General features: G+C 39.4%; 1 protein-coding gene across 7 annotated transcripts in view; it reads right to left on the minus strand.

The window, feature by feature from the left end:
- The window catches only part of znf827 (zinc finger protein 827), an 85232-nt gene that overhangs the window by 3599 nt on the left and 56040 nt on the right, over window positions 1–25593 (minus strand). For 5 of the 7 annotated variants that reach the window (XM_056271798.1, XM_056271799.1, XM_056271797.1 and 2 more), the window contains exons 6-12: window positions 21077–21316; window positions 18291–18345; window positions 18104–18204; window positions 10121–10258; window positions 9017–9355; window positions 5979–6176; window positions 4324–4501 (exon numbers count right to left, since the gene is read on the minus strand). In XM_056271798.1, coding sequence (XP_056127773.1) covers window positions 4324–4501; window positions 5979–6176; window positions 9017–9355; window positions 10121–10258; window positions 18104–18204; window positions 18291–18345; window positions 21077–21316 — 1249 coding nt within the window. Of the gene's footprint in view, window positions 1–4314; window positions 4502–5978; window positions 6177–9016; window positions 9356–10120; window positions 10259–18103; window positions 18205–18290; window positions 18346–21076; window positions 21317–25593 lie in introns of all 7 variants that reach the window. The other 2 variants (XR_008809651.1, XM_056271801.1) reach the window with 2 other exon arrangements.

Here is a 25593-nt window from a genome sequence, read left to right on the forward strand (position 1 = left end):
ATTGTGCAATGACTCTGGAGTTTGTCTATATACCAAAAATTAGTTTATATTTAGTGAAAATTTAGTTGAATCAAGAGCAGATAGTGCATTATTTTGAGGGATAGTAAAAGTTAACAAATTAATAACAAACAGATTATACGGGCAGTAAAGACGAACAGTAAAGATACAGTTGAGGAAACAATGAGGAAGCATATTTTCAGAGAGTAAGCAGACACTGCAACCAGTACTGTTTTTCAGTTAAAATATCTAAACATACTTAAACCAAAATAAAATTACTTGAGAAGCAATATGGCACTAGATAAAAAAAAAAACTGTTTTTCTTTAAGTTTTCTTGTTTTACACATATATGTAACACAATTTTATGTCAAAGTGTATGCATCTAACAAAGGAATTGGCAGTAGGGTAACCGCAATATAATATATTCTCCATTAACTTTTCGTAACTCACAAAAAATTATCTTCTTTAAAGGTATTAGATATCTTTTTCATAAATTGGAGAACAATACAAAAATACTTAAATGTGTGCCAGAAGTATGACATCATACAACATAAACCACTGGTACACCTCAATTACAGACCAACATCTGGCTCAAAACGTTGAATTTTACCCAGAAATGGGATGTAAAAGTGTTGGTTAAAATAAACTGTTTGTGACCAAAAGCAATTTTATCTGAAAAACAAAGTTGAGGACTGTCTCAAAAAAAAAAACCTTGAATATCATAGCTCTATAATCTTACCGCATGTCTCATTTGGTATATTTTATTCTTTCCTACGACATTTTTGGAGAAACATTTGAGACAAGGTTGATACGTCAACAAACCACAACTTAGAATTTTCCTGCATTATGAAAAAGCAACCTCTGTGGAATAACATATTCCTATGGGGTGCATTTATTGCTGCTTTTCTTGGATTTTATATAGGATTATGTAAATAGTATAGAATTAGCAGAGAATCCCCAGAGACTACATGTCTAAGATAAGGACACTTAAGTACAGGTATTTATATACAAAAATATACAGTCCAGTTCCAAACTATGACACCTTGTATGGAATATTCATAAGCAGACATTAATCCAGCCAACTGGAACCCTGCTGTGGGAGAAAGATCCCGTGAAAAAAAAAACATGCAGTGATTTGTAAGCAGTCAGCTGCTATACATATAATATAACGTTAATGTCGACCACACACACACACACACTTAAACTCCAGAGTCATTGAACCATTACAGATTCATGAAATTGTTTAAGATACTGACCAGGAAACACTTTTTGGGGAAATTTAGAGCACAGAACTTTCTTTGCTCAAATACTAGAAATACAAAATATTAAATGGAGGATTTATTTAATTGTTTTTCCAGCCTCTTATATGAGAGCTATCAAATAAAAAGAGAATACCGGTAATAAATCACAGATTACATGCTGAGTCCCTTTCAAATAAGTTCCCCATTTGATACATGTTTAAATAATAGTCAGAATATAGAAGGCCTGCCTTTATTCATTGTCATTATTATCTTAAAATCCCAATCACTTTTCAAATTTTAAAGGCACATTGGGAATAGAAAATGCTCAAATAACACTTCTTATTCATGCGTTTTATCACAAATGCCAAATAAGGCCGCTAGTAAAAGACTGTCTGTCCCTCCATGTTAGAGAAGTTGTGCTACTGTTTTAGGTTTATTTTCCTCCTTTACCTGTGGCTTGTAATGGCTAAGCGCTCTAATGAGTGATAACTACAATCTAAAAAATGTGTCTAGCATGGGAAAGCATAGCCATAAATGACAAGATGATGCAATGAAATCTGAAATACATGACCTTAAGACATGAATTATGTATGTCAAACAACTAGACAAGTACAACAGAAAATATCAAAGACTGGACTTTGTGTTTTTTTCAGTTTCATAAAACAAAAAAAACCCAAACAAGACAAGATATCATCTTGGGGGTCAGTTCGTCTTGTAAGTGTTTGGAAATAGGGTGTCTATTTGCCTTCAGATGAGTATTCATTGTGTTTAAATGTGTTGTTGTAACTGTGGTGGCGGTTATGACAGGCTGAGAAAGAACAGTGTGAACTGTAGCCTAATGGTCTTGGCAGTGGAGCTGCTCAACAGATGGACTAGTGCTGACTGGCTTGTTGTGATTTCTTCTGATATATTTTCACATGCGGGCCCAGACCTTTTGCAGTAATGTCTACCACAGGCTTTCCAAAGGAAGGGGCTCGTTCATGAAAGTGCCTGTGATTTGTGTGCGTACCTATGTAGAATTGGCATCCCTGACTGTCAATAACACTTGTAAAGTGGAATTACAAATTATATATATGGGGAGCCCTACTTCCCAAACATTGATTAATAAGGGGGGGAAAGAACAGGCTTTTATTATTCCTCTTGTAAATTAAAGTGTGATTCAATAAATTGAAGGTTTTACACACCATGTTGTTCCAAACCCATGTTTTTATTCTCTTAAATAGAACACGAAAGATTTTCGATTTTCGTATTTTTCGTGAAAGATCACGAAAAATACATTTTCATTTACACTTTCGTTTAGAGTTCAATTCTCACTATTAACTAGTTGCTTATTAGCATGCATATTACTAGGATATTGGCTGTTTATTAGTACTTATAAAGCACATATAAATGCCTTATTCTGCATGACTATATTCTACATGCCTTTATCTTACCCAATTCCAAAACTTACAAACTATTAATAAGCAGTAATTAGGAGTTTATTGAGGCAAAAGTCATAGTTAATAATTAGTTAAATAGTGAAAATTGGACCCTAAACTAAAGTGTGACCACATTTTCTTCTCTTTGCAACTACAATGAATAGGCCTGGAACTTTCAAGCTTCAAAAAGGATACAAAAGAACCATAAAAGTGGTCCATATGACTACTGTGCTACATTCTTCTATAGTCTTCTAAAGGTAAGTGATGAACAGACAAATTTGTTATTCATGGAAAATCTTTTCCTTCAATAGGCTGTTAACTTGAGAACTGCTACAACCAGATCATTGAGTCAGTGAGTTGAAACTGAACTGGATCAGTCAAAGGGCCGTGACACATCAAGTCAGCTATCGGCCAACGTCAGGCCATTTGTGGTGTGTTCCATTCGGTGAGAGCTGATTGACTATTCAGTTTAGCGAATAATTTAGTGCATGAGAATAAAACGACAGTGATGCAAGTGAGCAAATAAGCCAAGACGGCACAGACAGAAGGCTGTTCTAATTTTACATCATCTTACATGAGCATTCCAATATGTGAATATTTTCATTACAACATGAGCCACCTGGAATGAAGAAAGTGATCAGCATGATTGATATTCACAATGGTAAGCAAGCGCTGCTTTGATTAAGGTTTGTATATCTGCAGTATTGTTTCGGATAGATTCCGTTATCTGCTAAAATAATCTGTTCTTTCCTTACACGCAGGCGCAGAATACACATGCTAGGTGGTAGTCGGCTGTAGTCTTTACGGTGTGTTCAAGCACAGCTTTTTAGCCCAGACGCAGCCGACACAAGGTGACAACACAGTCGGCTTTTCTCTCCGCTAGCTTTTGACGCAGACTTGGTGTGTCACGGCTTAAAAATTAGAATAAATATTACCGTTTTTTTTTTTGGATGAACCGATTCATTCACTAGATAAGAACTAGAACTCTCGAACCGGGATTTAGACCACTATTTCTCTCATGAACTCTCGTAATTGAAAGGCTAGGGCATGTATCAAGATCTTCAGTGAATAACCACTGAGATTTTGGTCTGTTCCTTACAAAAAGATAACATACGGCTTTAAAAGACTTGGAGAGTGTATGGACAACTTATGATAATTTCATGCTGTTTTAGCATTCTTTTTGAAACCTGAAAGCTCCAGTCACAATTAATTGCAACTGTGGAAAAGAGCAAATTGGACTTTCTGCAAAATTTCTGATTTTGCGTTCCATTTAAGAAAATCATACAAGTTTGGAACAACATGAATTAATGGGAGAACTGTTCCTTTAAAAAAAGTAAAGTGAGGTTATAAGTAGTACATTGGAATCTCTGACTAATTAGTATTGTGTACTGATATATGTTTTAGGCACATTCAGGAACTCTGTCTAGAACATGCTTCTACTGTACGTGGCTCCACGTAGAGGTTACCCTGGAGCACTGCTCGATGAACGTTGTTCATATCTGGTACAAGCTCTGTTGTGAATCCAGCCTGATCCTCGACCAGTGCTCCTGGATAGACTCTGTTTAAAACTGGGCTGTGTCCTGCCTGAGGGGGTAGGAGCTGAGGTAGGATGGGAGCGGGGTTTTGTGAGGTTGCGGGGAGGGACGTGCTGTACTTGCTTTCCTTACTTGAGCCCTCCAGCGGGGACGGTGTGGCACTTCTTGTGCTCCAGGAGCTGCTCGGGGGTCTTCATGAACTTGTGGCAGACATCGCACTCAAACATACGCGTGATCAGGTGGATCTGTAGGTGCCGCTCGTACATGGGCCGAGTTTTACACACAAAGTTGCAGAAAACACATTCAAAGCCTGTGGGATAACAGAAAGGAAGAGAGAGAAAAAAGGCATGCCATTATCATCTCTATACATTGTCTTATATTGTGTGAGCATTAGACATTTCATCTATTTTATAGCTCAATGATTCTCTTAAAGGAATAGTTAATAGTTATTCTCTATTCTCTAATATTATTCTCTTAAAGGAATTTACTCACCCTCAAGTTGTTTCAAACCGGTATAAATTACTTTCTTCTGCTGAACACAAAAGAAGATATTGTGAAGAATATGGGTAATCAAACAGTTGATGAGCCACATTGACTTCCATAGCAGGAAAAAAATACTATGGAAGTCAATGGGGCCCATCAACTGTTTGGTTAGTGACATTCTTAAAAATAGCTTCTTTTGTGTTCAACAGAAGAAAGAAATTCTTACAGGATTGGAACAACATGAGGGTGAGTAAATGAATGACAGAATTTTCTTTTTTGGGTGAACTATCCCTTTAAAGCAGGGGTTTTCAACATTCATAGACCCAGGGACCTCCCAACTCAGAGACTGCCAGTTATAATAATAAAAAAGCTATATTTTCTTATTAACACTTTATAATAACTTTCACTAACATCCTTATCTGCAATTATAAAAAATTGCATAATGCTTATCAGAATGTTAAAAATAATTAATGTTTTAAAAAAATCGATGTTTTCTATCTGCGCGACGCACCGGTCTCATATCACTCACGGAGGAGCGGAAGCATAAAAGAAGGAGTGACGACAGTGAAGAGCAAGAGAGGAACAGGCCTGGACTTTTGTTTTGTATTTGTTTATTTTATTATTCAAGTTTGTTTGAATGTTCGCCGGTTTCCACCTCCTTCCCATAACAATGAACTTCATTACATACAGTAAAACAAGTAATAGTGTAAAATATTATAACAATTTAAAATAACTGTCTATTTTAATATATTTTATTCCTGTGATGCAAAGCTGAATTTTCAGCATCATTACTCCAGTCTTCAGTCACATGATCCTTCAGAAATCATTCTAATATGCTGATTTGGTGCTTAAGACACACTTCTTATTGTTATCAATGTTGAAAACAGTTGTGCTGTTTAATATTTTTGTGGAAACCAAGATAAAAAAAAAAAAAATCAAGATTCTCTGATGAATAGAAAGTTCAAAAGAACAGCATTTATTTGTAATAGTAATGCTTTATTGAAACATTTGACCAATTTATTGTCCTTACTGAAAAAAGAAAAGAAAACATACTGACCCCAAACTTTTAAACAATATACTGTGAAAAAAGGGAGCAATCAGCTGGTCAGGTGATCCCAACATGGCGACCACCATGAGGCGTAAATGTAAATTAAACATATTTTATAAGGCTATTGATACGACTAGAGTGTACATCATTTTAAACATTTTTCAGCAGAAACTTTTTTTTTATACCAAACATGCCTGAGATCATCTTGAATTAGTTCTGGAATTAAATTAATTTGTGCAACTGATAAAAGTCTCACCTTTCTCTGCTTTTTCATCTGTTCCAGGGCCTGAGCTTGATTGGCTGCCCACAGAAGAAGGCGGAGCCAAAAGGCTTTTTAGTTCTTCGTTACCTTGGGCAACATCTCCACCTTCAGAGCTATTGAGGGAGTCGCTGAGGGCTGAGAGAGAGGAGGAAGTGCTCTTGGTCTCACTGAGAGGGCTTCTGGAATTGAGACCTGTGTGGGATGAAAAAAAAAAAAAAAGAAGAAAAGATATTGAGGGTCACTTCCTGAATACAAGACAAACTCCGTATTTGAATGACATGATGGTATCAAAGACTCGGCTTAGCTTAAGCCATCAGAGAATTAGGAGGGAACATCTTTTAACACTCAAGGTTTGATAATGAATTCTGTAATGAGTAAAGCAAAAGGGAGAAAAATCCTGCAATTGATTGAGATCCACCCAGTGAGCCTGGCTGGAATATGTATGCCTAGAGCAGTGCAGTATTAAGCCTTAAAAGTCAGGGGAGGTGGGCTCTCTTCCCTAAGAGGCACTCTTGTGGGTTTAGCCTGACTTCTGTATCCAAGCAGCCAGAACACTCAAGCCTGCGCTCTTATTGATCTACGCTGTGCCTGAGAGCAGCAGGGGAGGGGGGCTGCCTAGGTCAGGGCCGCCACAGCTAAGATGGCGGGAGCATTTCAGGCCATGGCTCTCCCCTAGGGCTCTCATAGCTCACGAAATGGCCGATACCAGCTCGTACACGCGCTTCGCTCACATGTTAAGACTTCCGTTCCTTTGAAAGAACACATGCGGAATACAGAGTAGGTGGTCATGTTTAATCTTTTGTCAGCTGCAATGACATCTTTGAATACAGATGCGCTGTGTGACTCGTATGCGTTATGAAGAGCAGGACTTCATCTCCGTGAGTGAACTCAACGGCCTCTATAAGACTACTGTAAGCGGCAGACATGGCTTGAAATACCACAACGAATTAGAGTATGGGTTTAGCTGAACATGGGGTTTTGCTGTAAAAAGAGAAACACGTGGATGTGCCAGGCGGGCACATCAGCGACAGTCGCAACTCTCTGTCACCTTCCTCAGCAGGAGACAAAGAAGTGCAGGCTGGTAGGCGCTGACCTGAGGTCAGTCAATCTGCAGCAAGAGGTGTCTCTGGCAGGGCGTTAAATCACAATTGACAAACCAACTTGTTCTTTTGCTGTCACTCTCAGAGCTCACTGTCTTTACGAAAGTGGACTCGAGCTCCGTGGCGTGAGGGTGAGTGTGGGAGACGTGGCGGAGTTGGGCTACTTGGATGGTTAGTTGTGAGAGACTAGGGCTATCGATTTTTCAGCCTCCAGCCTCTGTGAGGCCTGGAGTCTAATAACGCCATGCCTCACAGTTAAATATAAACTCACACACCCACTCAAATGCGAACCCTCAGTCAGTTCCATGACCGACTAAAAACTAATCACACGCATAAACCTGATGATTGAGGTGTTTGTCTGTAATAACCCTTGTGAGTTTCTGTGTCAACAACGTCCACCCAGTGATCACTAGCACCACCAAATGGAACTGAAAAAATAACCATGGTTTTCAAACAGGTTTTCCAGACACTCCAACCACTCCATGCACTTCGTAACCTGTTCAATGTTCAGTCAAATATGGATTTTCTGCCGCAACCCAATATCTTGCAAGCTGACAAACAGATTTTGAGATTATGCTGAGAGTAGCAACACATTCGACAACATGAGTTTACACTACGAAAGCAATCCAATCGAATGCGTTTTCGACTACCTCTGGAAGGGGTCGAAAGTATATAAGCTCAAAACATTTTAGACCCTGTTTACATCTGTATTTAGCGCCGTCCACTTTTTATTGGATTGGCGAAAATGCTTCTTAATACCAGGTGTAAACAGGGCCAAAGGTTCACAAAACAGTTTGAAACTTGCTAGTGGCTTAAAGTTCCCCTGTAGTCAATTTTATCCCTTAAATCTTTGATCACCAAAATTACATATTAAAAAAAATGTTCCTGTGAAAAATATTTCTTCATTCCTTAAAATAGCTTGAATGTAACTCAACACCCTTGCTTCATTTAGTATACACGGATCCATAAATATGCAAATTAGTGCATTTGACACTCATGACATCATACAGCTGCTATATTGCTATATGTACATGATTTTTCCTATCAACAGAAAAATATACCAGGATAACCTGGCATCTCTCGAGACTCCCCTGCTAGTTCGCTTTTAATGATATGCTAATGCCCGCCAGCAGCCTGGCACGTTGACGTGATTGGTTACAAGATTGTATGTGACGTCAGAAACCCCAGCGATTTCAAACTGCGTTTTTGAGACTGTCTTTGGTTCACTGCAGTTTTAAGGAGAAAATACTCAGCAATGGTGTTGACTGATGATTCTGCACAGCACATGGTTTGTCTTAAAACACCACATAGACATATAAACAACATTAAATACTTGATTTTCACAGGGGGTCTTTAACAGTTTGAAACAGACTCAGTCAGTGAATTCTTCAAAACCATTTCACAAGCTGTGAATCACAACTGATTCCCTTATAATGTCAATGCCACAATTCATTTTTCGGTTATGTCTGATTCAAACTGTGTAATTTGTCAACTAAAAAAGAAAAAAAGAAAAGCCATTTGGCTCCAAAATATTTAATTTTAGGAGCCCATGACTCTCTTGTCATTTTTTTTTTGTCTGAAGTCCTATACTCAGAACATATCTAGTTACAACGTCAGCAGAATCATTTTCAGTTTCAAAAGAAAAATGCAAATATTATGATGTACTAGTGCCAAGGTTTACCAAATGTTTAAAACAAGATCAGAGAGTATGTTGGACACCCTGCAGAAAAGAACGGGCTGGTTTATGCTGGTCTAGCTGGAGAACCAGAAATGTTCACTAGCAAAACTGGTTAACCAGCATGGTCTTTCTGGAAAAGATGGTTGAGCAAGATAGTCAAGCTAGATGAGCTAGTTGAGAAGCCAGGTGTACACATCAGCATCCAAAACACAATATTTCAAAAGGTCTACAATGTAAGAATAGCGCAATCTTACCTGCGTGCCCTGCACTGATGTGAGCTTTCATCTCGGCCTCGTCCACACCCACATACTCACAGGTGCTACAGCAGAGAGAGAACATCCACTGCTCTTTGTCCACATGAAGAGACATATGACTAACAAACTGAGCGTTAAACTCTGTTTGGAAGCCGCAGACGTGGCAGCTGTAGTAGTAGGGGCAGTTTTTGAGCTCTGGGCCATCGTTGGTCACAGCGGTAACAATCTGCTCAGCATCTGTGTTCACCAGTTTGACTGAGTGGATGGTGAGGTGCTGGTTGAGGTTGGCTCTGCACTTAGCTGCATATGGACACAAATGACACTTATACTTCCTCTCTTCTGAAAACAAAAGACAAACAGAAGAGCTCTTATAAAGCAAACAGATATATTGATAGATTGTATTTATGATGGTGATAGATGATGTTTATAAGGTGTCCCTATTCTAAGATCAGAAGATCTCCACTCTTGAGGTTCACCATCCCTACAGGACTTTATATTTATTTATTTGTTATGTATTTGGATGGACTGTGATCAGACTGCTCATTGATGCTCCTCAGGGACCTGCGGGATGTGACTGTTTAAGGATCAGGAGAGGCTGGTCATGGTTGTGTTGTGCTCCAGGGGAGCTTAGAGCTCAGGGAGATTTCCTTATAGCATAGTAATTACTTTGGTACTTTTCCCACCAGGACTAATCAGTAGCCTAATCTCTTTAAAGGGAGGGTAATCTAGTCCAGTGAACCTTATTTACTTACCTACAGCATTACTTGTCCTAATGACAACATACACTGTTGTTGGACACGTATGTGAAATGTTAAAATATAACACTCAACAAAGCTTGATTTTCAGCAACTCAAGCTAAATGTTGTTGTAAACCGGCAGATGCCCTTAATCTGGTAAACTGGGAAAGGCTGTTAGTCAAGTAAGTAGTAGTTGTGATTACAAACGTATTTAGTACTACAATGGTCACTTGCTCACAGTGCAAGTCCTGCTGAAAACACCAACTCATACCAGCATAGATGGTGGACCAGAAAAATTTAGCAGGTATAGTTGGTTAACCGGCTTAGAGAAACTGGTCGAACGTTGTTTGTGAGCATGAATTCTCACCTGTGTGTAGTGAGAGATGCCTGGAGAGAGTCTGTTGGCGACCAAACACTTTGCCACATACAGGGCAGGGAAAGAGCTGTTCATTGAGTCTCCATTGGGTAAGTCCATTTCCTGGCTCACTAGCCACCTTGTCTGGATCTGCATACATAAAATAAAATAGAAAATTCAGATAAAATCCAACAGTTAGTTCTGGTTCTCAAATCTAGTCCAACAGCACTGGGATTTTTCACTGTATCGCTCTGCTTGTCTGCACTCCCTGTGTTCCAGTTTAGACTATTGCTCTTGTGATACTTAAGCGATTTATTTGGTCTCATTCCAGTTTGAAATCTTACAATATTGTAGCTCAAATTGCTCGAGATATTGTAGCAGTGATTGCTCTAAACATCCTTGAGATCACAATACACATGCTATATGAGAACATTTATTTCCTTTTGAATTTGTCTGAAATTCTTGAAATATCCTACACTTGTGAGAAATGGGGACTAATAATTGCGAAACCAAGAGACATGGAGGTTGGCAAGAGGTCAGTGTGTGTTCTGCCACTGTGTTGGATAATATGTTGATGAGTCTATACATCCAGATCAGGGAGCCAACAAGGTGTTTTTTTTTATCTTGACATTGGACTGTGTGCTCCTTTTTCACCTTTCATTAGAAGAGCGAGAGAGGGGGAGAAAGAGAGAGAGAGAGCATGCCACACAAGTGGAGGAGACCAGCTGAATTAACCTTCTGATGAAGGTGGTTGGCTCGGCGTCAAATTAAAATGCAGCGCCACACCTTTTCTCTCCCCGGAAGGAGGGAGAGAGAGATAAATAAATGAATAGATAAATAAATATATAAACCAAAGATAAATTCCGCCATCATGCAACACAGCTCCTTCAAATAATGTCTGGTGCAATATGAACGCCTGCCTGGCCATTATTCTGTGTATGGAATGAGAGGCAGAGAGGATGCCAAATGTTAAGCAATGTTTCTTTACAAGCCAAAACAAAACAGAAATATGTATACTTATTTTAAAAAAGTCTGCGATTTACAACAAAAAGGGTCTTTAATCATGTCAAGGTATTCAGAGATGCATGTTTTGGGTTTGTAGGTCATATCAATGACTGCATGTAACGCAGCATTCTGATCCCTTCAATAAACATGCAAGGGGCTTTTGGATATGCAGCGGGTGTGTGCCCGTCCCTTTGGACTTGTGGTTTGCTCATAAATAGGCACATTTTTTACAAATGCTGTCATAAGCAATGCAGCCTCAGGATTGATGGGGGCATGGCGAGGAAAAGGGGGGCAAGTGGTTGGGGAGAAACGGCATTTTTTTGGCATATCAGAGAGGATTTAATGGTGGCAATTAAAGAGCAGATGCACTGGCCTTGGATGCAAGACCTGAAGGACATTTTCATGGGGCTGCTCGTATCTGCCAGAGACCAAACCAAAAGTCCTGACGGGAATAGTGTCTCAAAGTGGCCCAATGGGAGGGGTTGTCTGACTTGTCGTCACATTTCCTCAAGAAGTCACAGGGAACGATGCTAAAAGTGCCCCTTTACGCCTCACACCGATCTTGGTTGAAAGACACGTCTTTCACGTCTCCTCAGATAAATATATATGTCTACAGGGCAATCTAATGTCAGGGTGTCAATTTCATTGTTATCATGCACAGAGATGCCAAGGTTTTTATTGGTCCTAGAGAACCCTTTAAAACTAATGTAAGCCATCTATCCCATGTTAAGTTCTGAAATCCATCATTATTTTAAAAGACATAAGGATAAGTGATGTCTTGCTTGCCTGCTCGATTTTACTGCTGATGTATTACTTACCTCTGAAAAAGGAGGCACTTTACTTCAGTTTTAAGCCAACAGAGGAAAAGTAGGAAAATTATGTCCCAGAAGAAACTTTTATTGCTCAGACGCTACTCTTTCATAGATCAATGGAGTTCTCAATTATGTTTTAAAGTAACAATTTCAAAAATTCCTTAGGTGAAATAAAAATAGACACAAATGAGACGATTGTTGATAGACAGTAAAAGCATAGCACTTGTATAGCAATGTGAATAGTATAGCTCAGATCATTTGGCCTTGAAAGAATCTGATGAGAAATATTTGAAGAAAAAAGACGACACCATTGCAGTGTGTAGCTACTGCTGCCACAAAGGTGAAAGCGAGACTCCCTACATTAGAAAAATTCTTCAGTTAAAAAAAGAATCCAGATTGGTTATAAGCTATCTCTATGCCTCCCTATACTCGTGTTTTCAGTGTGATTAATAGGCTTTATGACGAACGTCACATGTACAAACAGCAAAGCAGGTCTCATTACAGCCACTTGTCTGAGAAAGTGTTGAAATTCACCATTTGCTCTCCATTTAATTTCACTGCTGACTAGGAGAAAACAGATATTTAAGAGATTTATTTTCTTGGTGTGCTGAGCATTAAACCATCTTTTCCTCATTTGACTTAAAGGGATAGTTCACCCAAAAATGTGAAAAATTCTGTCATCATTTACTCACTCTCATGTCGTTCCAAACCTGTATGACTTTCTTTTTCTGTGTAACACAAAAGAAGGCACTTCCAATCAACAGTAGAATATTTTATCACAATATTACTTTTTTACTGTCTTTTTTATCAAATAAATGTAGCGTTGCTGAGCATGAGAGATTTTCAAAATCTTAACAGATCACAAACTTAAATAGTATAAGGTATATTTTGAAAAACATCAGGGTCCATTTAACAGTGGTCACAGATCTTCTTTTATGTTCCACAAATGGAAGAAAGTCATACAACAATTTTGAATCAAAATGAGGATGAGTAAATTACAACAGGATTTAAATGTTTGCATAATTTATACTTACATCGCCTTACACCTCTGACACCTTTGAGCACTTGTTGATATCAAACTTAGTATAACCGGATGATGTTTTTACCATATTTCAATCTTAAAGATTCAACTTGATAAGTATTGCCACACTACCGGCATGAATTAGCATCGCTAAACTGCATAATTAAATAACGATGCCATGTGTGTGCCGTCTCCCAGCCGTCCCCCGCGCTGACCTGCACTGCATAAGAGCTTTAATTAAAACTACAGTGGGTGTTTTGCCCTCTGCTTCAATCTATGAGTGAGTTTAGAAAAGGCAACACACAATCAGACACAGGGCACTGAATCAGCATCGTCACCCTGGGGCCCACGGTTCCACTGAGTCACACCGCTCATATGAACCTGTGTGTCTGACTCAAGTTCCACCAAGCGGCAGTGCGGCGTGATGTGATGCTGACAGCTCTGGTGTGACACAGAGCCTGGGGGCTGCCAGGGAAAAGATGGCACCTTCCCACAATGCCTCAGTGGGGGGACATGAGCGAACGGATGCCTGTGCAGTGCTTATGACTCTCACCTAATACCTTTATTTTCTTGTTGATTCATTTTTCTCAATCTATCTCCCTACTTTCCTGTTGAAAATACCATATGCCAATATATATGTTTTCGGAAAGCAGGTGACAACCAGGCTTCTTAATAAGCTTAAAGCATTCGTTCCCCCCAAAATTAAAAGCGTAATTTATTCAGCCTCATGTCCTGAATGACTTTCTGCAGAAAACAAAGATATCTTACCGTTTAAAAGTTTGGGTTCAGTAAGACTAAGTAAGTACTGAGTAATATTAATTAACTACATGTACTTACTATAGAGTTACAGTTTGGGTTAGGGTTTGGATTAGGGTTAGTTACTTGTAATTATGCATGATGTAGTACATGTACATGTAGTAACGTTTAACTACGTCACCTTAAAATAAAGTGTTACCCTTTTCTTTAAAGAAATTAATATTTTTATTTTGCAAGGATGCATTAAATTGACCAAAAGTGAATTGTTTTAACGTTACAAAGATTTCTATTTAAAATAAATGCTGTTCTTTCTGTTTACCAGTAAATCCTGAAAAAAATATTTTACTGTTTTTTTTTTAACAAATACTTGCAGCCTTAGGCTACTTCAAAAACATTTTAAAAATCATACAGATAACATTTTTTTAGTGTATTTTGAAACAAGATACTTTGAAGAATGTTTCAAAGGTTTTTCTCCATATAATGAAAGTCAATGGGGTCCAAATTGTTGTTTTGGACCCCACTGACCTTCATAGTATTGACAAAAACCTTTGAGGCATTCTTTAAAATATCTGTTCTGGGTGAGTAAATGATAATATAATTAACTATCCAGCTAGCTCCTCGTTCAGCCAGCTGGATGCAGGTTAGCAAAATGTTTGGGGTCAAATGTACAGAATTCACGATCCTGCAACAAAGAAATTAAGGCATTGACGATTAATTGAGACACTACAGCATCTACATCAATGCCTTGAAGTGGTTAATGATTTAATTCATGTCATTAGAGAGAGATGAGACAGCCTCCGCAGTGATGCTGAAGATGACTTGGGGCAAGAGGCAAGGATAAAAGAGCATTGTTACGCACAAACACACACAAACACAAAATGACACAGACCCAATGAACTTAAGAATACCCATGCAATTAAGTGAAAAATATAAAATGAAGATGTAAAAGCAGACAATGATGTTCATCTGATTCATATAAATAAAACATAAAGGGCATTTTTATACAAAAATGATCAAATTGGCCATACAGACACACACAAACAAACAAACATTGATTAAGTTTATCTTTGGCATAAATACAAAACTATTTTAGAGCAATTCATTATTTTTCAGCCACGGATTGTGCTGTTAAAAATAAAAAAATTAGAGCTCTTTGTCTTAACTAAGGAGTGGGAGTTACTACCCACACCGGGTCATAAGGTGTTAAGACTCTTAGCAATGAAAACGCCAAAGAAAGATGGAGTAACTGAAAGAATTATAAAGAAAAAAGAGAGATGAAAAAAGATGGGCATGGGTCAGAGCCGCTCTTATGTGATTTGTGTACGTCTGCTTTGTGTCTGTGCGCAAGAATGAACGCATGTCTGAGTGTGTAGTGAATTAACTTTCACGCACCCTGGACACGAAAAACCCAATCATTTTTTCATTAACTGGTGTAGGGAATCGGGCCAGGCGAGCGCAAACTAATTACCCTTTGCCAGAGGGGCCAGTAGAGGGAGGCAGGGAGTGCCAGCTGCCCAGTGCAGCGGTCTCAAAGCTGGGTGGGAGCACGAGGGGCCTCTGTAGCCTCGCATTAGATGAGAGGGGCGGCTTGTGTGCATAGATCTATGTAGATGTGAGCAGGGTCCAAAATGAGCACCAAATCCACATAAAAATTACTTGTTAATGGTCAGTTGTTTAAAAATGATATAGGGCCTACATCAAACTGTACAAATCAGTGATGTCAGACACATACAAATATTACTAAAAACATGTTGGGATATAGATGGTTTGTTTATTTTGCTTTTACCTGAGTGGAATTATTGAATCAGAATTATTGGAGTTGTTGAATATTCTTAACACTAAGGCTCCAAAACATATTAGGAATAAATATAATATGACATGCAATGTTTGTCATTGTGGCAAGCAGTGAAGGGCTGAGAGCCGTAGGAATGGAGTGAGGCCGGTGGTGCGTGTGCTAATGGTAGTCACCTAAGTGGCACACCGGTCTCGAGTCCCACGGAGAAGCTCCAGAAGGATAAAAGGAGGAGTGATGACAGTGGAAGACCAGGCCTTGACTTTATGTTGTTGTATTGTTTTAGTTTATGTCCGTGAGGGGCTGCCGCTTTACTTTCGTTTTGTTGTTTAAGTTTATTTTGTGATTAAAGTTTTACGTTGAACGCATGCTGGTTCCCGCCTTCATCTTCCCTGAACTTAAACATTTTTACAGTCATAAATATGCATAGGAAACACTGAAATAATCCCAACAAACCCTAACAACCCTAACAAAAATAAAAACATGATAAAAAATAATAAAATATACAGTGTCAGTATACTTTCGCACCGGAGGAACCTTTTCATAGTTCCTAGAACTATTTGCAGACGTACCCAGATTTTGCCGTGTTCGTACCGCAGGGACTAGGAACGATTTTAGTTCTAGGAACTCCTTTTTGGAGGAACTAAATTAGCTCCTTGCCTCCTACTTCAGAGTAGGATCTAAACCAGCACTATAGTAACTACCAGTGAAGTTAGTGTACGCTGATTGGCCGAAGGCATGAGAAACACCAGCCCCCGTCATTAAAAAGAAAAAAAAAAAGCGGTGTATACCCACAGATTATAGCCTATTTATTTACTCCAGAAACTAACTCTACGAACATGGAAAACAGTGATAGATGGGCCTCTTAACCTTTACGCTGAGGAGAAAATCCAACGCAACTTTGAGGGGACCAAGCCAAACATGATTATGTATTTCTGCTCAGCTAGCGACACTGGACATCAGCCACACGGCAAACGCTAATACTTTTTCATATTCTGTCTACTTTCTTTGTGTAACAGATCGATCTAATAACGTATTAAACAGATCATTAACTAATGGAGAATGGGATCTCTGTGTGCTCGGGCTCTGGCGTTCTCAGCGCCGTTAAGATAAAGGTCCGCCAGGCCGTCAAAATAAAAGTCACAACAACAAGCGCGGCTTACATCACTTCAGAGTTCCTACTGCCGGTGCGAATGCAACCAGGAAAATGTTCCTATGGGAACTTTTAGTTCTCGGAGAACCACCCTGGTGGTTAGTTCCTAGATCTAAGTTCCTAGAACTACCCAGTGCGAAAGTACGGTGACCGGGAGGGGACATGTTCGGTTCACTTATTTTTGTCGTGGCCACAACATATAAACTCGTGGGAACGTGATATTATATGATGCACACCTTTTAGATTTTTGATATTTATGACAATAAACTGCTAAATCATATGCAAATAATACTATGTATTTCACTACTGTATGGGCTCATATACAGAATATGACAATATTTAAAGCTCAATAGCATTTTAAGACAATGACTTACAGTCATAAAACCAACTGTACATTGTTCATCTAGGTGTCAGGTATAGCACAGTTGCATATGATTTAACAGTGTATTGTCATAAATATCAAAAATCTAAAAGGTGTGCATCATACATGAGACCTGGGTGAACAATGTACAGTTGGTTTTATGACTGTAAGTCATTGTCTTCAAATGCTATTGAGCTTTAAATATTGTAATATATTTTGTATATGATCCCATACAGTAGTGAAATACATAGCATTATTTGCATATGATTTAGCAGTTTATTGTCATAAATATCAAAAATCTAAAAGGTGTGCAATGTGCATCATACATGAGACCTGGGTGAACAATGTACAGTTGGTTTTATGACTGTAAGTCATTGTCTTAAAATGCTATTGAAGTTGGAAACGTTTATGCCAATGTCGCATGTAATTTTGAGACGGTCCCTAAAATGCGTATATCGAACGTCCAAGGTCAAACCAACTTCATGCCAGTGCAAGCCCATTCAATTTAAGAATGCGCTTCAGGTGTCTTTCACTTATAACGTACCCATGTCTTAATGCCAAAGACCGCACTATATATTTATATGACATTCCTAATTTAAAGTAAAATGTTATTTCTTCTGTCATCTCCATCTCTGCTGTAGCCCAGTCTATGCTATGGTACGGTTACAGTATTGGCCGCTGTAGCTTCCTCAACATAACTCGTGGCCACGACAAATAGATGTCGTTCTCTCAAAATATGAAGTCGTGGCCACGAGAAAAATATATCGTTCCCTCAACATATGATCTCGAGGCTACGACTTTGCATCGCGTGGCCACGACATAATTATGTCGTTACCTCAACAAAATGATCTCGAGGCCACGACTTATAATCACGTTCCCACGACTTAATATGACGTTCCCACGACTTAATATCACATTCCCACGAGTTTATATGTAGTGGTCACGACAAAAATAAGTGAACCGCACATGTCCCCTCTCCCGTTCACCGTAGCCTATGGGCAGTAAGAAATATTTATGACCGGTTACTAGGTGTCAATTATGTATGCTGAATGAGTGAGGTAAGGTTCTTGGCTGGTGCGGAGGAGAGGTTCTTACCTTGCTGGGCAACCCTGCTTGAAGATCCGGCTTCAGCTGGGGAAGAGCTCTTGGAGCGCGTGCTGAAAGGTGATTGTCTAAAGCGGTCGTCTAGGAAAGGGCTGTAAAATAACAAGCTACCATTAGATTCACTAAATGTGTGAAGCTAAATTCCGGAAGCATAACAGGCGCACAACAGTAAACCTACCTGTGTATGCCGAATGATGCATTGTCTTTGTTTTCGTTTGCTTTACTTACTTTTTCTGAAAAAGAAAAACACAATGGAATTAAACTCAGAACCGGTTTTGTAATGTTGTACTTAAAAAAATAATTTACCACTAGTAGGTGTAAATATGGTAATTTTCTTTTTTTGTTTTTTTTTGTTGAACTATTCATTAATAAAGCTGACTAATTATCCATCCCTGATGAAAAAAAAGTTCAATCAACAATCATCCAACATCCAGTTTCACCAATATTGCTATAAAATCGTTTTTTTCCCTATACAATTTATTTGTTAATTTTAATCTTATAAAAGTCAATAGCTGGTAATAAATTCAATCATTTCAATAATTTTATAATAAAACAAATTTTATTTTATAGTCACAATTTCAGTTTATTTTATATTGTCAACCAGCTAGACCAGTATAAAATTCCTGTTTTCCAGTAAAAATAGAAACATCTTCAAAACAAGATACATTTACTTTAAACTGCATGAATATAATCAGAACCTATATTGATGTTCATTTCCAACAGTTTTATTTTCTTGTTTTAAGAAAAAAAATCTAGCAAAACTTAGTGGGGTGTCATTTTTTTTTTTTTTTAAGAACTCAATACATTGAAGATTATCTGAAAAGAGGTCTTAGTACATCACACAATTTTACACTTTTTTTAAAATTTTGTTTTAAGGATGTTTAGATATTTCAAAATTTTGAATATGCATACTAATTTTTTGACAGTCTTTTCAGCAGGGATTGCAGTGGTTAGGTTTTAAAAAGACAAACTGCATTTAAAATATCAAAAGACAGAGGGCAAAAGAGAACAGTATCTCATGTCTGTCTGTCTATCTGCCTGTCTTTCTTTCTTCTGGTGGTCTGGTAATGACCTTGCTCCCTGGGTGGCACTTCCTAAGCCCCCTCTCCCTGACACCCTCTCGGTCACACGGCTCACAGAGGATGGAAGGGCTCTCTGCGTTGCCATGACGATGCTGCACAGGAGCAAGAGGGAGAGAGAGAGAGAGAGAGAGAGAAAGAGAGAGACAAGGGAAGTGTGTGCAACCGAGTGTGCTTGAGCCAGAATGTTTGAGAACAATCTGAGGGAGTCGAGGGTTGAGGGGTTATACATACACACTGTGAAGCTACACACCACTCCCATGGGGTACGGGGGGAGGTGGTAGGGTGCGAATGGCGTGCGTGTGAGGTTTGTGCATGTATATACACTCACCGGCCACTTTATTAGGTACACCTGTCCAACTGCTCGTTAACACTTAATTTCTAAGCAGCCAATCACATGGCGGCAACTCAGTGCATTTAGGCATGTAGACATGGTCAAGACAATCTCCTGCAGTTCAAACCGAGCATCAGTATGGGGAAGAAAGTTGATTTGAGTGACTTTGAACGTGGCATGATTGTTGGTGCCAGAAGGGCTGGTCTGAGTATTTCAGAAATTGCTAATCTACTGGGATTTTCACGCACAACCATCTCTAGGGTTTACAGAGAATGGTCCGAAAAAGAAAAAACATCCAGTGAGCGGCAGTTCTGTGGGCGGAAATGCCTTGTTGATGCCAGAGGTCAGAGGAGAATGGCCAGACTGGTTCGAGCTGATAGAAGGGCAACAGTGACTGAAATAACCACTCGTTACAACCGAGGTATGCAGCAAAGCATTTGTGAAGCCACAACACGCACAACCTTGAGGCGGATGGGCTACAACAGCAGAAGACTCCACCGGGTACCACTCATCTCCACTACAAATAGGAAAAAGAGGCTACAATTTGCAAGAGCTCACCAAAATTGAACAGTTGAAGACTGGAAAAATGTTGCCTGGTCTGATGAGTCTCGATTTCTGTTGAGACATTCAGATGTTAGAGTCAGAATTTGGCGTAAACGGAATGAGAACATGGATCCATCATGCCTTGTTACCACTGTGCAGGCTGGTGGTGGTGGTGTAATGGTGTGGGGGATGTTTTCCTGGCACACTTTAGGCCCCTTAGTGCCAATTGGGCATCGTTTAAATGCCACGGCCTACCTGAGCATTGTTTCTGACCATGTCCATCCCTTTATGGCCACCATGTACCCATCCTCTGATGGCTACTTCCACCATGTCACAAAGCTCTAATCATTTCAAATTGGTTTCTTGAACATGACAATGAGTTCACTGTACTAAAATGGCCTCCACAGTCACCAGATCTCAACCCAATAGAGCATCTTTGGGATGTGGTGGAACGGGAGATTCGCATCATGGATGTGCAGCCGACAAATCTGCGGCAACTGTGATGCCATCATGTCAATATGGACCAAACTCCCTGAGGAATGCTTCCAGCACCTTGTTGAATCTATGCCACGAAGAATTGAGGCAGTTCTGAAGGCAAAAGGGGGTCCAACCCGTTACTAGCATGGGGTACCTAATAAAGTGGCCGGTGAGTGTATATATGTATGTATGTGTGTGTGTGTGTGTGTGTGTGTGTGTGTGTGTGTGTGTATGGGGGGGGGGGGGGGGGGTTTGTGATCCGCTTCCGAGGTGCTAGATGGCATTTAAAGAGAGCCGTAGCTGGCAGGGAGGAGCGCTGGGGGCAGGTTTGTCTCTGCTAATCCTCAGAACGCTCTTGGAAGAAAAGCTCAATCCTGCCATCATTTAACACCACAAATATCCCTCTACTCTCTAGTGTGTCAGTGCAGCAATCAGAGAAGACGATGAAAAAGAAAACATGAAGACTGTTGCTGCAGAGAGCTCTTTTTAAAACATACAGTCCACCCTGTTTCTTCTTCCATAGAGACTTACCAGACAATTTGAAAAGCAGCTCAGAGGCCATTTTGACTGATATGTCTTGGGAGAAGAGGTCATTTTGGGGGCGGGGCAAGGGATCTGGGAGGTTGACCGTTGGCTCCTTCTTCTCACATGCCCCTGAAGTGCCAAAGCCCAGCAGATGAGAGGAGGGTGGGGCCAATTCTAGGGGCGGGTCCACTTCCATAGGCTCCGCCTTCACTATGACGTTCTGGATGCAAGCGTCTTTGTTATTCTCTGAAAATGCAAATTAAAAAGAATGTTATTCCATTTGCAAATGACCATCATAACACTGATCTAATTAGCATTGCATGCTAAGATTTCAACCAACAAAATTGTTAAACTTTAGCTTCAGACATAGATTTCAAGTAATGAAAGCTTTTTGCAGAAGTGGCAGAACAATGAGTAGCCTATATTTGGCAACTGCATCACTGGTGCAGAGTGGTGTCATTTGCGCATGTGATAGTCAGTGGCAGTCCTGAGGCGAGATCGGACATAAGGTGCTCGGATGCCTCTGGATGCACCTTGGAAAAAGTTACCACTAAGGTCTCAAGTCATTTTCAATGAGACTGAGAAAAACAAAGAGCAACACAATCCCATGAAATTGCAGCCGATCCACCACAGGTGATACTATTTATTCATTTTAGTTTACGTGTTTTATTGTAATATATTTTAAGATGGAATTTATTCCAGTGATGGCAAAGCTGAGTTTTCAGCATCATTACTCTTAATGTCTTAGTCTTCAGTGTCACCTGATCCTTCAAAAATCATTCTAATATGACGACTCAGAACTCAAGAAACATTTCTTATTAAAATCAATGTTGAAAACAGACGCACAAAGAATGCATAAAGTGGGTCAAATTGACCCGACATGCCGTGGTTTTTGAAATATTAATCAATAATCAAACCTCATCAATGTAATTTTTATTTTTATTGGTCATAGGATGGGACGTATTTAAATTTTTGTATCATTACGTAAATAATGCATTTCATTTCCTATGGAATTTTGACTTGGAATTTTTTATAAATAATATTTATTTTCTTGAAACTTTTATGAATTACTTCTACAAAACAAACAAGAACAAAACACGAAACTTAAGGTATTTATCTGATAGAATATTTGGCAAAAAAGGAAAACAACAGGTTTGGTGACACTTAAGTTAAGGGTCCAATTGACACTATTAGCTAGTTGCTTATTAGCATGCATTTAAATAGGATTTGGGCTAATTATTAGTACTTATAAGGCACATATTAATGCTTTATTCTGCATGACCATATTCTACATCCCTTAATCATACCCAATACCTAAACTTAACATCTACCTTACTAACTATTAATAGCAGTAATTAGGATTTTATTGAGGCAAATGTCGTAGTTAATAGTTAGTTTACACTCTCAGAAAAAAAGGTACAAAAGCTGTCACTGTGGTGGTACCTTTTCAAAAGGTATACCTTTGTACCTAAAGAGTGCATATTAGTCCCTCAAAGGTAAATATTGGTACCAAAAGTGTACATATTAGTACATAAATTATACATATAAGAACCCTTTTGAAGGGTACTGTCCCAGTGACACCTTTGTACCTTTTTTCTGAGAGTGTATAGTGAGAATTGGACCCTAATCTAAAGTGTGACCACAGGTTTTATTTTACTAAGCTCGCATGAAAAAGCGTACATTGACTACAACATAATCAGTTATAACTATTTAATTGGTTATCTCTTGTTTTTGCATGTGTTCATAATTTCTATGTCATTGCGTTATGAAAAATCCCATAGAAAGTCCTATAGACATACAGTTGAGGAAGGACCATAACTAGGCTCTCTTTAATTGGGCCAGTAAACACCCTGGCAATAGCATAGAAATGTCCTGGTAATCACCCACATTTTCTGCATTGTGTTAAACCAAGAAGCAAGATTTTGTAACATTTAAGCCCCCTGGCCAAAGGAATCATATACATCAAACCACTGTCATGTGCAACACATTTAAATTTGAGCCTGGTTGTCCGCTTTGTGACTCATTTGATTTTTAAACTGCTACGAAGACAAGGGCATCATTGAGATAAGGCTTTTACCAAAGGCGGGTCAAGCTGAAGCAGATGTCTATAATTTGGCTTAAAAAAGGGGGTTTAAAATCTGGTCAAAATGACTCAGAATGTTTTTTTCTTACTCACTGCTCAAGGCTAAGCCAAAGCAAAAAAGAAAGAGAACAACAAAACAAAGTACCTCCTTCAAATACAATCAATTCCTTGTCCATCTCTTAAAAAAAAAAAGAAGATATGTTGTGCCAATCCAAAAAATGCCAAACTTTGACTGGATACCTGGTGCTTTGTGTTTTGTTTTTGTACATTTGAAGTCATAAAGTGCAGTGGTTTCAAGCAGAACATGACAATGAGGGTTGAACTTGACAGCATATTTACAAACTTCTAAAGGTTTCAAGAATGTTCTATGGTTAGCCAAAAAAAAAACATGCAAGCGCCACGACAGGGCAAACAAGACAGACAGTCAGTGAGCTCATAGGAACTCCACAGTTCTTTTAATCAAAACCAGCTCTTGTAAACTCACTCAGCCTTTCTGATATAGAAAAACAAAGAGGTCTGCTCCCTGCGTTCGAATCTGAAAAAAGGAGGGTAGGAAAACGTTTAGCCTGTTCTTCTTATCAGATCAGACGTCTGACAGTATGTACAGCTGAGCGGTAGATGGCATATGCTTCTCAGGGTTGACCACGCTCGATCAGACAGCTGGGGAGGGAGGCTGAGGGGGTATAATCATATGAAATTTGTCTGGTCGGAGACGAGGGAGCAAGAGATTGTGGGTAGGCCGGGTGACCTCCACCCCTCCCGTTAACAGCGAGCGTTATTGGGCAGGGTCTGTCAGAGTGTTGTTGTCTGGCTTTGACCTAGATAGTGAGTGAATACAGTGTATGTTTACAGTCTTTGAGTGTGTGCAAGAGTCTGTATGGGTTTGTGTGTGTGTGTGTGTGTCCAGGTGTCAGGAGCTGGAGGAGGCAATGGCACAAGGGGACACTGACAACCACTAGCCCGTTAATCCCTTAATAAAGTGCCTGGAGCCAGATTGAGGGCCGGGGTCATTTAGGGGACACACAGTCTCACAACACACACACACAGCAATGCACTCTCGAACTGGGTTCAGTGACGTCAGCAACTGCTTTCAAATGCATTTGTACACATGTGCTGTACGTAGAAAGAGTGATGTAGAGAGCGGGTCACTAAGAGGAAGAGAGCACAACCCTAATCGGCAGTGTTTTGAAAGCATCTAAAATAGCCAGTGTGTTAAATATGCAAAATTATCATGAGTAAATAAATGTGCAAATACAGAAAGGAAAATACAAACAAACACACTGAAAGCGCACTAGTGCAGGGAGGTTAAACCAAGGCTGACCAGTGTCAAATATCTGTTTAGCCATCTGGTCTATCAAAGATTCCTGCCTGTTAAATCTCTCCTGTGAGCTCTGACAGTCTTACACCCAGTGCAGATTCATGGAAAACAAATAGAAAACACAGACACATCGATTCTGTGGACAAGTGGTTAGCACATGTGCTACAGACCTGTTGAGTTTGGCTGCTCATGGGCTTATTCCCCGATAGAGACATCACAACGAAATTGGTGCAGTGTTAAATAAAGCCTTAAAACCTCAAAAACGTATATTCTCCAAGGATGTTTGCAGTTTCAACAACTGTACCAGTACGTCTCTTTTGGTTGCACGGGATGAGTCAAGAAAAAGTCGGAGTGTACAATATGCGCTTGAATCCGAAGTAAAGGATGCTTTCCTGTTACATAATCACAGATGCACACTTCAATAAGCCAAAAGAGTGCAGGTTAAGGTGTTTACATGCCAGGAGAAATCAGGGTAATGGGCAAAAATGTCGATTTGTTTATGCTTAAGCCATGTATGACCTCACGCCGATAAACGAAAATGGTTTAATGCATTTACATCACCACACGCATCGTAGGCTTAAGCATAATAGGTTTAAAGAATGTGTGTGTAAATGCATGATTTCCTGTCTCTGACAACGAAAGGTGGGAGAAGGACAAATGAATACAAGCAGCCTAATATACTGTACCTACTGCTGTCTGTGTCCTTAATGTTAATCAAACAACAAAAGACAAAGAGAAAATCAATTACTGCTCTTGACTGAATAACTTTTGTAGCTTTAACAAGAATCATTGTATATTAAGTCCCCGTGAACCGGAAGTTGCAAACGACTTTTCTCCAGTGTTGTGACGTATTTCCGAGAGAAACGGAATACTAAATGAGGCAAAATAGTGGGCGTGGCTTTTTTTCCAACTAGCACCTGATTGGATCTAGAAAAGTAGGTGTTTTCATTCAGCCTGTCAGTTGGAGGGGCGTGGTTACGGATGTTAAGCAGACACCCAAACCGTCAAACCTACGTCATCAGGGAAGGTCCTCCAACGCAGAGGGGAGTGGAAATTTCAGATTTTGATTAAAGATTACGAAGCCAAAAAATTTTTTTGTGTGGATTGACATGGATGAATTGT

This window comes from Rhinichthys klamathensis, unplaced genomic scaffold (assembly GCF_029890125.1).
Source record: "Rhinichthys klamathensis goyatoka isolate OS25496 unplaced genomic scaffold, OSU_Roscu_1.1 h1tg000325l_1, whole genome shotgun sequence".
Classification (NCBI taxonomy): Eukaryota; Metazoa; Chordata; class Actinopteri; order Cypriniformes; family Leuciscidae; genus Rhinichthys; species Rhinichthys klamathensis.